The sequence below is a fragment of the Phyllopteryx taeniolatus genome, chromosome 15 (genome assembly GCF_024500385.1).
Source record: "Phyllopteryx taeniolatus isolate TA_2022b chromosome 15, UOR_Ptae_1.2, whole genome shotgun sequence".
Lineage (NCBI taxonomy): Eukaryota > Metazoa > Chordata > Actinopteri > Syngnathiformes > Syngnathidae > Phyllopteryx > Phyllopteryx taeniolatus.
The window spans coordinates 14,230,914-14,244,012 of NC_084516.1; the positions used below are offsets into that span (position 1 = coordinate 14,230,914).

General features: G+C 42.2%; 1 protein-coding gene across 3 annotated transcripts in view; it reads right to left on the reverse strand.

Annotated features, from left to right (window-relative positions):
• Positions 1-13,099, reverse strand: part of LOC133465183 (AP2-associated protein kinase 1-like) — a 37,115-nt gene that overhangs the window by 16,561 nt on the left and 7,455 nt on the right. For all 3 annotated transcript variants that reach the window (XM_061747686.1, XM_061747687.1, XM_061747688.1), the window contains 16 exons: positions 12,124-12,266; positions 11,748-11,869; positions 11,557-11,638; positions 10,423-10,555; positions 10,176-10,279; positions 9,851-9,933; positions 8,908-9,068; positions 6,393-6,514; positions 5,966-6,310; positions 5,414-5,541; positions 5,152-5,324; positions 4,992-5,081; positions 4,781-4,879; positions 3,800-3,907; positions 3,518-3,691; positions 79-186 (listed from right to left, as the gene is read on the reverse strand). In XM_061747686.1, coding sequence (XP_061603670.1) covers positions 79-186; positions 3,518-3,691; positions 3,800-3,907; positions 4,781-4,879; positions 4,992-5,081; positions 5,152-5,324; positions 5,414-5,541; positions 5,966-6,310; positions 6,393-6,514; positions 8,908-9,068; positions 9,851-9,933; positions 10,176-10,279; positions 10,423-10,555; positions 11,557-11,638; positions 11,748-11,869; positions 12,124-12,266 — 2,175 coding nt within the window. The remainder of the gene's footprint in view (positions 1-78; positions 187-3,517; positions 3,692-3,799; positions 3,908-4,780; positions 4,880-4,991; positions 5,082-5,151; positions 5,325-5,413; positions 5,542-5,965; positions 6,311-6,392; positions 6,515-8,907; positions 9,069-9,850; positions 9,934-10,175; positions 10,280-10,422; positions 10,556-11,556; positions 11,639-11,747; positions 11,870-12,123; positions 12,267-13,099) is intronic.

The following is a 13,099-nucleotide window of genomic DNA, read 5'->3' on the forward strand; positions in this document are numbered from 1 at the left end:
GAGAAAAGCGCAAGCAGCTGATTCTGTAATCTTTACAAACTGGAGTATTTAGTACGACGACACTTTGTAATAACGTACCTTGGGAGTTCTTGCGTCCGGTCACGGGGATTGGGTCAAACTCGTCCTCCGTGGCCACCTCAGCGCTGGTTTGCTGAGGCTCGAAGTCTGAGATGAGGAGGGATGAGTCTGCAGAAAACGTGGTCTACAAGTTAGCGATTCAAAGGGCTCTTTTACATGCAAAAATCGAAGGAACAGAAGATCAGGTATTTATTCCACTTTGCCTTTAATGCAAAACCCAGCGAAGGTATAATACTGCCACAATAAAATGTCTTCTGTGACATAAAATTAGGGCTGCAGCTATCGATTATGTAAAATTGAGTATTGCACTCTCATTGATTCAGTAATTGGGAGAAAAAAAATGATTCTGCATTATTAAAGCACAATAAGATGTGCACGTGAAGTGCAGTATTATTGATGTCCACCTGGGGTCACCACTCATGTTCTACTGTAGTATCTGTCATTTGAGTGTCAATGGCATTAAAAGGTGGGGCCTGGCCTCGTTGAGTGACGTGACCATCAGCGAATGAGAGTATAGCGTTGGCTGGCTGTTAACTGGCTAACCAGTGAGTCTCGATTAGGGCTGCATGATATGGGGGGGGGGAAATGACATTGCGATTTATTTTTTTATTTTTTAAACCTGCAATATATATTGCGATGTGACATAATACAGGATCAGTGTTGGGAAAGTTCATTTTCTATGCTAAGTAGTTAAAAGTTCAGTTCACCATTCCAAAAATTAACTAGTTCATAATTAATTTTTTTCAATATTGTATGTTGCTGACAGGTTATTACCCACAATACACTTTCATTTCATTTCCCCACAGTTGCCACCCATTCAGTCCACACTAATAGCCAGCTGCAGCTTTCACCCTACAATCTCAAAAGCATGAAGAAAAACGTGTTGCTGGAATGGTGTTTTTTTTTTTTTTTTAAATGAGGTATTAAAACAAAAACAGGACTGTAAACCATAATGTGTAAACAAAAACACGCAACACAGTGTGACAGGAATGATGGTGACATAACATTGATAACTTAGCATTCCCAGCTGCTCTGACTATATTAAGGGAACATACAGTGCTGTGAAAAGGTATTGGCCCCCCCTTCTCAAATTCTTATATTTTTGCATAGTTTCCCCACTTTTTTAAGATAAACAAACAAATGTAAATATCAGACAAGTATAACCCAAGGAAACCTAAAATAGGGGTTTTAAATGGTGATTTCATTTATTAAGAAAAAAAAAAAAAAAAACTATTCGAAGTTACCTGGCCCTGTGTGAAAAAGTAATGGCCCCCTAAACCTGTGGTTGGGCCATCCTCTGCAGCAACAACTGAAATTCTGAGTTTTCTATCACTGGCAATGAGCCTTTCACATCTCTGTGGAGATATTTTGGCCCACTCTTCCTTCCAGAATTGTATGAATTCAGCAAAAACGTAGTGTTTTCGAGCATGAAAGGACTTTTCAAGGTCATGCCACTGCATTTCAATCGGATTCAAGTCTAGACTTTGACGAGGCCACTCCAAAACCTTCATTTTGTTTTTTTAAGCCATTCAGAAGTTGACTTGCTGGTGTGTTTTGGATTGCTATCCTGCTGCAGAAATCAAGTGCGCTGCAGCTTGAGATCACAAACCGATGGCTGGACATTCTCCTTCAGGAGTTTCTGTTACAGAGCAGAATTCATGGTTCCATCAATCACAGCAAGTTGTCCAGGTCCTGAAGGTGCTAAGCAGCTCAAGACCATCACAATACCACCACCATGTTTGCCTGTTGGTATGATGTTCTTTTTTAGAAATGCTGTGCTACATGCATGCCAGAAGTAACGAGACAAACACCTTCCAAAAAGCTTCACTTTCATCTTGCTTTGGCATGCCGACGCTAAGTGACTTAGCACCACCTGGAGCACTAAACTGCTGGGGTTCACTGTGTTCTGTTGTATGAATGGTAATTTTCGTACCAATGAAGTCAAATTGAAAGTGAAATTTCCCCTGTGATTGGCGGGTGACCAGTCCACAGTATATCATGCCTCTGGTCCGAAATCAGCTATGATAGGCTCCAGTTACCTATGACCCTAATGCGACAAGCGATAAATAGAATGGATGGATGGATAATTTCCCGTGGCACATTAAGAGTGGTTGAGAATCACTGTAAACACTGAGAAAAGAAAACAGAAAAAGTAGGCGTTTGTCTTCGGTGAATGAAGCACACCTACAAAATACATTTATTCAATAATGTATTATCCAGTTGTTTATTCATTGATGAAGGGTAGCCATTACTGCTTCCAACAGCAATTAGCACCTCTTCTTCCGCAGTCTACACCATGATACAAATTAGCAGCGACTGCGCGAATGAGCACACAAAGGCGGCTTGATGAGTCGTTGCCATGCCACAGCGCCTCCAGCACATTGATTTAGTATCACGCAGCAGGTGGCCAGACAGACACTTCTGCTCTGATTCACAGTCGCCTCAGACAGGGAAAGTCAAACGCTTTCGTTCAGCGGGATGACAAGTAAAGGGCAGCTGCGTTTGTGCCACTCCAATGATTTCGCTTCTTCTCCAAATTCATGTGACTCATGCCACAGTTCAAAGCTCCAAATTCATGTGACTCATGCCACAGTTCAAAGCTCATAATGCTGACAATCTGAATGCAGTTCCCTTTTTCCATGTACATTCCAAGTGACATATGACTGTGCTTACATTCCCACAACAATTGAAACCAATTAGTAACTCCACAGGCATTTACACTGGGTAGTAAACAAATAAGGCTAATAATACATGTATAACACATGACTATAATAAATATGCTAAAGAATACAAATATTAAGTGTTACATGGCGCTCAGTTGACCTGGGCTGACTCTCCCTCCCATTGATTTAAATGGACATAACCTCAACATTACTCCACTGGCCTCCATCAACAAGTGTTTTGCTTATCTAATGATGGACAGAAGTCAAATGTATCAGATCTACACCACTTTGAATGGTGTCTGCTTGGTTTTGATTACCGCCTGAAATGCAGTCTTGATTGGCTGAGTAAGGTCTTCTGGATTGTCTTAACTAGCATGTAATTGGTCTGAATGTTTAGTCATCCACTAAAGCACTTCCATAAAGCCTATAATGGCTGTGCCGCTTGAAATAGAAAACGCCTCATAGGTTTTGAATCCTAGACCTTCTTTTTTGGCTGTAGGTGTGGGTCCATACGGGACTACTTCTGGGTCCGGGCACGCCAGTTAGTGACCTCTCCTCAATGAGCTGAAGACTCAAGATTTGTGTTGACATCTCTTATGACACCTAACATGATAACAATTTGAAATCTTAAGTTATTTTCTTTCTGAGAAAATACTTGTTGAACTCCAAATTATACCAGTTGGAGATTCCAATGTCTGATGATAAGTCATCCACATATCCTGTGATCAAAGCTGGAACCTCTTGAGTACCCGCTAGGGGAAATTTCACACGCCTACCTAATGTTTTGGCCTGTGCAGAGTCTCCAGACAGAAGAGCAAACTCATCCAGAGCAGACGCAGCAGAGGCGGAGGACATTGAGGAGGAGGCGGTGCTGCTCGCAGCTGCTGGAGGTGCGGACGGACCCGCGATCAGAGAACAGCCCAGCAGAGAGGCCTCAGCAGTGATGTGATCTAAGTGAAGGCAGAATGATACACATTAGTGAGGTGTTTTACCCAAATAGTGTCTTATATCCATTTATTTCTGACTGTATGGATAAAACAAAGGGTATCGTGAGTTGCCTTTTGCAGAGTCCTCCACAGAACCGCCAAAAGGATCAGACAAAGATAGCAGGTCAGGAAGCATGAGTGAAGATACGTCTGGAGATTTTAGTCCTTCAATAAGTTTCTCTGAGGGATGACAAAAAAATGGAAGAATAAACATTTAACATACTGGACATGCAGCTACAAACTTTCGAAAACTTAAATAATTATACCATCTATGCATTTTCTAACACGCTTATAATCTTTAGGGTCGCAGGAAAGTGGACCCGATCCCAGCTGACAGAAAGAAGAGCGATACACCCTGGACTGGTCACCAGTCAACCATAGGGTACATAATAGTCAAAACGACTATTCGCACTCACATTCACACCTACAGAATGGACAATTTCCAGTCTTCAATGAACCTAACATGCACGTTCTTGGATTTGTGGGAGTCAACCGGAGTACCCAGTGAGACAACTACCGGAGACAAATTCCTTGTGTGTTTTTTGGACATACTTTACTTGGCAAATAAAGATAATTCTGATTCTGAGAATATGGGGGAACATGCAAACTCCACTTTTCAATGGAGTTTCGAACCCTGATTTCCTGACTGTGAGGCACATAAAACAATACATTTTGTCCCTAAAATAAATGTGGGGGTGGGGGGGTGGGGGAAATCTGACAATGGAACTGGTATCAATTGATTTGATAAGTTTCTTAAAATAAGATCTTGTATCTTAAAACTTTGTCTTTGTCTTTCTGGTCAAATTCAGAAAAAAGTCAAAACTGTGTTAAAATAAGTACAGTAATGTTTTCACTAAAAATGAGATAAATTCAATGAGTTTCCGCAGAGCGATTTCCCATCATTGTAGATTGCACTGCACCATAGGAGGCATTTCTAAAATACTGCTCCTCTACTAAATCTGAATAATGTTAAAATATCTCTTATTCAGAATCAGAATTTTGGAGTATATTTTTACCACAACAAAAGTGCGTTAGTATATAAAGCACAGTTACCTGGTGCGTTGGAAAGTTCAAGCGTATGGAATGGATCCGGGACGACCAACAGTCCAACAGATCCTAAATCAGCGTCGCCGATGGATGATGGTCTTTCGGCTAAGACATAGTAATAATGTCAGCCCATTAAGATTTTAAATTTTACAAAAAATAAATAAATAAATCTTAAAAAGGCGCTAAATGCATTGTTATGTGATTGTGAAACTGGCACCTTGTGAGTCTTGTTCTGCATTCTCCCTGTGTGAGGCCTGCAAGCCTGGTATCAACTCTCCACAAGGCATTTCACACTCTGAGGGCGGGTCTGCAAACCACAGCCATCGAGAATTTAATGACTCGAGAATGCCACGTACAAGTCAGTACATACGTTTTACCGGTAGGCTTTGCATCCTTGGATTTGACTTCCTCTGAGGTAAAGCTGGAGAAGCTGTCATTATCGTCGAACGGGTTCCACGTCGGCGGTAAAGTCGAGTCACCGCTGGAGGCGGGGACTATGTTTTGGTCCTGAACTAGATCGCCATAAGGTTGGATGGATCCAATCTGAGTGCTAGAGACAGAACAAATAATTAGACAAAACAGGGGACCAAGTGAATTTGATCTCATTCAACTTTCCGGATTTGAAGTGACAGTACTTACTGGACGATGTCTTCCTCTGGTGCCTGTGAGGCGTTTGCACTGCCGTCATCGGTGGCGCTGGCTGTGACGTCATTTGGAACACGTTTGTGGCTTTGCGCCTCCACTGTCTTTGGTGAAGCAGGAGGGGTCTGATTTGGGAGACACACACACTTATTAAGGAGTCCTCTGTTTACGAAAGAGTTCTGTTCCGATGGTAGCGACGCAAGGTGAATTTTTGGCTGTCATCTATCACTAGTTAATGCAGTTGTAAATTGCATATTTAAAGTATATATTTGTATGAAAAACTTTTAGGCTATAAATATGAAACAATCTAATGAAAAGCAGTAAGTACGGCGGTAATTGAGCATGTCTTCTTGTGCTGCATGTTGTCTCGATTTGTTACTTCTGGTTATATTCAGATTGCAGAACAATATTGGTAGATCACAATCCCAACAACAGTGCGAGCAATCTATTTGAAGTGAACACGCAATTAAGCACCCGCTATATGGGATAATACTAAATCAGCCCATTGTGATATCATGAAAAAACATTCTCGTTGAATACACTGCTTACTGTCTCAGCTGCTTTTTGCCCGACTTCCGTGGCAGCCGACTGAGCATGAATGACTGACGGCTGACTCGTCTGTTGCTGCTGCTCATCCGCCGATTGACCGGCAGCTGATTTGTTGGGCAAAGGAGTCTGAGCCTGGACGGGCGGCTTGCGTCGAGCAGGACGCTGAGGTGCAGCCGGGCTGGACGGACACTGCAGCGCCTGCTGTGAGGTGGCGCTGGCCGTGGACGGAGGCGGGGCTGTTTCCTGGGCGGTGGTCAGCTGTTCTTGGGCCTGCGGTTGGACATCTGCCTTGGGCACAGGTGCCACTACGGCAGCGGCGGCTGTAGCTTCTGATGCTGAAGCAGGCTGCGCAGCACAAAGGCAAATGACAGCGCTTACATGAGTTGTCACCTAAACACCTAACCTATGGCTCCCCATCTGCATGTACCTGCTTCTGTGCCACTGCAGCCATACTGGAGTTGTTTTGTGACTGGATGAGAGGCAAAGCACACGTCTGCGCCTTCTGTGACTTGAGGGCCGCAGCTGGCTGCGAGAGATCCAAGCTGACTCCTGTAGGATGTTGCAGACAACAAGGACATTTGCATGTTGGCAATTTGAACATTCCCAACCCCCACACCCTTCCTCCTCTTCAAATCAAAATTAGCAAAGGCCCGATTGCCGGATGTCTCTAAAAGATTATCCTGAGCAATTATCTCGTGGGGTGGGGTGTGTGAAGAGTTATTTTCCTCCTCGATCTGCGAAGAAAACAGTCTGTGTCAACAATCATGAATATTAAAACTTGTTCAACATCGAAGATCGCAAATCCTCACACGATGGCCAAATAGGAAACGACCTGAAGCTCGCACTCTTACCAGACACAAATAGAGGCACAACTGGTTGTAATGAATGACTGTATAACATTTCTCACATCAATCACCACAGTAAAAATGACAAGGAGAAGAGTTTGCAGCAGTAGTGAATTTACCAGATAAGCTACCAGTTCACCGAGCTGCTTCTTCGCTGTATTTTTCATTAGTCTGGGTGCCTTGTGGCACCATGCAGACTTTCACAAGTCAGTCACGGGACTACAGAAGACATCTGATTTGGAGGAGGACACTCGGAATTGTCGGGGAAAATATTGTTGTGTGTGCGGTGTGCTGTGTTGGTCATCTCGAGTACACACTAGGGCCCGCTTGATCCATTGGTCAGCCGATTTTATAAGGTGATTTTAGCCCTTTTCAAAATTAGCGTAAACGGCTGGAGTTTTGCAGGGTCTTAATGTCATATAAAACAGTCAATGCTGGTAAGTGTCAGAGTCACGCAGAATGATGTCCTTCGGCCGTTTGTCCACTACTTGGAGCTCTGACTCCCTTCAATCCAATACCCATCTTTCCTGAGAGATGACGTGGTTGTCTCAGTTATCCCGTGACCGTCAACGCATGAACACCGCCAACATTTACAACAATGGTTGAGCATGAGAATTCCCTTTACAGCGAAATGTTCCACCGTCAACAACAAGTGGAGCTGAAGACCAGTACAACCCACATGTTCTTCAATCCACCACATATAACAAACAGAAGGGCAACCAGGAGAAGGTTTTGGGTAGGTTTCAGCACTTTCGTGTGGACACACACGTTTCTTGAAACAATTCTGTGTTTATGGGAAATAAAAAAATAAAAAAACGAGTCGGAAAGAGAATGGCTCCATTACTGTGTGGACGGGGGCCTCAGAACCCACCGCTGTCTTCTCAATTAACATACAGCAGTGAGCTACAGCCAGGCAGCATTGCAGGAATGGGCTGCGGGGGAGCTTTCCATCAGCTAAGTTTATAACAACATTGTGAAATTAACAATGACTCAGCATATCTCCTGTTTCAGTTTAACTTTCGCTCTGTACATCATATTTAAAATGTAGCTCTGTCAAAGATGACATGTTTTGACAACTGAGAAAGGAGTCTCTGGTTTTTATTTTGGTTCATATGAGTCATGACTTCATGGCAAAGAAAGTAATGGAGTAGAGGAAATGTGACTTAAGGTTAAAGGGCTTCAGAGGGCTGCATATATAATGTTTCGCCAGTAACTTCACTCATTAGGTTGTTTATATACAGCATATATCTATGGCTTCTAAAGAAATTCATCAGTTGATGCTTTTTTTTTTGCATGTTTTTATACTTGAACATTTCTCTCTCTCGTACAGTTAAACAAATACTAAACGACAAAGTATTATAAAACAGTAAAATGTTCTGCCTGTAATTCATAAACGTTAAGGGACCAGTATGTTTTTTTATTCATTATATATTTTTTAAAGCTGGTGATGATTTTGCGAGCATGAGATTGACTCCCAGTGTGAACCCCGCCAAAGTGTTTACTTCTAGCTTTAAAAAAAATTTTTAAATGCCATTCATGATTCGACTGGAACTGGGTCTCATGGAGGGAAAATAATCTGAATTGTGTGATTTTGTACAATGTAGGGTCAAGATGCTAAGCCCTTGAAATGTGATATAAAGTTAAATTGATTAGTCGCCCAACACAACCTGAGTATCTTAAAAGGGCACCACTCAAGAGAATCTAATTTCTAATAACACTGCCTTTTATTCCAGACATTCTGACATGTGTTCTTGATCCCTTTGTAATAGTGTAACATTCATCCAGCACACAACGGATTAAGAGTGATTGCAGTCTCTACGCACTTCTTTATCCCAATGCTCTGCGACGGATAGGAGTAAAAACCCTCTCAAATCTCGTTCTGTCCAACTGCAATTGTCAATGTATATGCATCATAATACAAGTTATCAAAGATGCAGTTTACAAAACACCCTTTTCAAATAAAAACTGTTCTGGCATAAAAGGTATACAGATCCTCATTCTGCATGACCAAACAGCTGAGCAGGACTGGTTTAAAAATAAGTAGGTAAATAGGTAGATCAATAGAGTGATAGAGTAAAAATGAGTTCCGCCACATACCAACAGGCTGAGCTGTTCCACCAGGGAGATTAGCCCGCTTGCGAGGGGTGAGGGAAGCGGGCTGGATGGGAAGGATCCCGGCAGCGGTCTGAGTATGAGCCGCTTTGGGCCTCTGACGAGGAGTGATGGAAGTTTCAGTGGTGGGGATCGGGTCTGTCAGTCTGATGACAAAGATTTGTGTGAGCCTACTTGAATATCCTGTCAGCAATTTTAACATTAGCAACGTGACAAGATTCCCAAAAACTGACAGACAGTCTGTCAAAGTTCAGAGTTTGTGGTCATGGTCACTTTAAACTTGAGTACAACACAACAAGAATTTTGAAAATCGGATGATGGGTAATGGAGAAATTGAGTTTTTTTGTAATCGGGGAAAAAAGTCCTTTTGGGGGAACATTTTTGTGTTATATTGCCTATGGAAAATCTGGTAAAAAGAAAAACAACCGTCAAATTGGAGTAAAACAGTATTCAGGGGCTTCATTATTTATCAACATACTTTATCGCCTCACCCTTTTCGTTTTGTCTGCTACTCAGGGAACCCGTTCTCTGATTGGCTGACAAGTTTCAGTTAAAAATACCCACCAATAAGATTGTACGGGCCAAAATTCTGAGGGGTTTTCCAAGTCAACTCGTCAAAATTACCGTGACGTTTCCAAACGTAAAAACCCCACTTCAACAGCACAAATGGAACATTATTCATGAGAAGACCAGGAGAGCAGTGTAGGCAGCAGAATACGTCATATACTTTTGTAATAATTTTTTTTTTTTTTTCATGAATTTATTTTGTATATATGATTTTAGAGGTGTTTGAAGTGCTCATTCCATGTTTTTGAGAAAATTCCACACAGATGGCAGCCACTTGTGATGTTGCTATTATAATAATGAACTTGTACCTATTACAAATATTAGCACATCTTAAATTGTAATCCAAGGAGGTGAGGCTTACCTGGGTTTGGCCTGACTCTTTTTCGCTGCAGCAGCTTCGCTCGCTTTGATTGGCTCAGGAAGTTTGGAAGGAATTGAAGAATTCTTGAGGCAGGGGGGAAAGGAAATCTTTATTTACATTGCCAACAGCCACAAAGCAGGACATTCCGCTGTTTAAAAAACGGAAGCCAGCCGACTGTTTACTCAAGGTGCACAATGTTATCATGTTGATCGATTGGTGCAATTTCATAATGGTGAAATATCTGCTTTGATGGGTCACGCTCAGGAAAGAGCATGCGAATCAAGAAATCATTGATGACAGAATGAAAGGGAAAATCCTAACAGACCTTCACATTCTGAACAGGACATGTCCGCTGTGCCAGTTTGAAGGCAAAGTGGGATACCTGGTAGATATCTGGCCTTTTGTCTGGGTCAGGCTCCAGCATGTAGCCTGCAAAAACACAGCACAGAGCTTAGAGGGTCAGATTTAGAAAAGAAAAAGAAAGAACAAAGCTCCTGAGTCACAATTTCATGCCTTTGTAAGAGCACAATTTGCAAAACAACTGTTTAATACAAGTGTTAAGAGGGACTAACGAATGAGGCAGTGGAGATCGTAAGAGTAGCGGGAGTTGTCCGGAATGGTGAAACTGCCATCGCAAATGGCCACCTGGCTTTCACCAAATGGCAGAGTGAAGAAGCACAACTTGTAGAGTAAACAGCCCAGCGCCTGGAGAAGGAACACCACATGCATGCCACGTCACAGCAAAAACACCAAACCCAGAGGAGGACCAATCAAAACACCAGCGCCAAAACAGCCCATCACACAATAAACAACAGACTAGCGTTTGTTAGCTTGTTAACTATAACCAGTTTGTTTTCCATCACACTAATTTCAACTCAATGCATGATTTGTATTCGTAGCAAATCAATTTGTTAGATTTTTTTGATTTTCTGTACCGTCTATCCTCACTAGGGTCGCGGACGTTTGCTGGAGCCTATCGCAGCTGACTCTGGGCGAGAGGCGGGGTACCCTTATTCTGAACTGGTCGCCAGTCAATCGTAGCGCACATGTAAACAAACCATTAACACTCGCATTCACACCTACGGGCAATTTTGAGTCTTCAATTAACCTACCACACATGTTTTTGGGATGTGGGAGGAAACCGGAGTACCTGGAGAAAACCCACACAGGCACGGGGGAGAACATGCAAACTCCACATAGGCGAGGCCAGATTTGAACCCGGGTCCTCAGAACTGTGAGGCAGATCTGCTAATCAGTTGTTGCCCACCGTGTTGCCCAGTAGCAAATCAATAAGTTTATTAACGTTGACAGAAATGCAGGCTACCATGTTTAATTTTACAATGGCAGATAAAGCCTCTGTTTTTAAGCAATGAAACTATTCGGGAACGCTTCTTGTGAGTCCAGGAGAGGGAGAAATTCCAGGTCCAATTGCATAGATGTCTAAAATAGATTATACAGTGTCTCTTTCAACGCACAACTCCCTTATGAGTGACAATTCAACTAGGGCAATCTTTCTTAGGGGAAATTATGTAACTAAGTGTCTTTGAATCTTTAGATGGTTACGCACAAACCGATAAATGGGCACAATGAGCATTTTCCCCCCTTTTTCAATCAAAGTCAGCAAAGGCCTGATTCTTGAGGTCTAAAAGATTATTTTTCAAATCCATTCTCATTTGTACACAATAATCCTCGCTATCTTTACCTACCCAGATATCCGCTTTAATGGTGATGAGTTTGTTGTTGTAGAGGTTCACCATCTCAGGTGCACGATATGACAAAGTGGTGTATCTGAGGGAAACCAGGAAGAATTCAATGAAGATAAAAGAATGTACAAATGTGGTTTTATTTTGTATTAAGTCCAGTTATGTGACAAAAAACCAAAACTAACCACACTCACTTTTTAATCTCTTCCTCCACAGCGGCTACGCCTTCGCTCTGTGAACTCAGGGACTTGGTAGTGGCGCTGCCAAAGTCACAGAGGACATAATGACCTTTGTCGTGCAGGAGGATGTTCTCCACCTATACACATAAAAGACGATGAGACATGACACGGACACTTTGAGATAATGGTGGGAAGTGTAGTTGGTGCAGTGATTGACCTTCTCTGGCACTTTGCATAATGAATGGTGATTAAAAAAAACCTCACAAATTTACATGGTAAAGCTTTGTGACACATTTGTGGTGTTGTAATAGGAATTTAAAAAAAAATGTAAAGTGCAATAAAATCTAGTATGTTTTGACGTACTGTCACCATCTTCTTCCGAACGTGTCACCTTAAGGTCCCTGTGGACGATGGGTGTCTTGCGCTGGTGAAGGCGAGACACGGCGTCACATGTGTCGCAGAAGATCTGAAGCACCTCCGCCTCTGTGAAGCCCGTCTGCAGCCTTTGATTCATCAAATTAACAACCTGGCCACCTGCAAAATAATCATATGCAGGATGCAACAGCATATTTATAAAACAAATAAAAAAATAAAGATTAGTCTTCCTGTCCATTTAAAAGCGTGTTCATGTGGGTCATGCTTGTAAAAATATCCTCTTCAAGCTTCATTAGGTTCCCCCGGCACCTTCTAACACAAACAGGTGATTCAAAGACAACTAGAAATACATGATTCTGGACAGGTTCTGGATTTTCTCGTTCATTCAAGTGGATGAAGGCACAGGGAGAGTGTACAGTAACAGAAGTTCTACATTTTGGCCCATGTTGAGATCTCAAATACTTGTCAATTTAATTTGAGACATATAGAAAATGTAATTATTCTAAGTGTTTCGATACAAATAGTTGGAGCTCTGAAGGACCTGCCCAAACATCAAGTGTGAAATTAAAACCATCAAGTACCGGTAAATCTTTTGTGAACTGCCTATTTCTGCCGTTCTGAATTGTACTGAATTGTGACATCACAACAGGGTTTATTTACAGTACAGAATAACAGAGTGAAGAGCTGCCACTCTCAAGCAATGGCCATACTTCCCTAAAAACTATAAGGGTGCATTTGTATTTGGCCATGTGACCGCTCATGCACACATGCACAGACCTGCTATATACTATATTAACGAGTGTAATTTAGCGGTTTGGTGAGGAAGTAATGCCTCCACAAGTGAAAATACAAACAGAGGAGTCTTTCTGGGAGCTCACATGCATTTCCCAGGTTGCACTTACCTGATTCGTCAACTAGTATTCATGAGTGCGTTTGTTTTGGTGTGATTCAAATTTTGAATAGCTGGTGAGCGACCTCGGGCCATGTTTTTG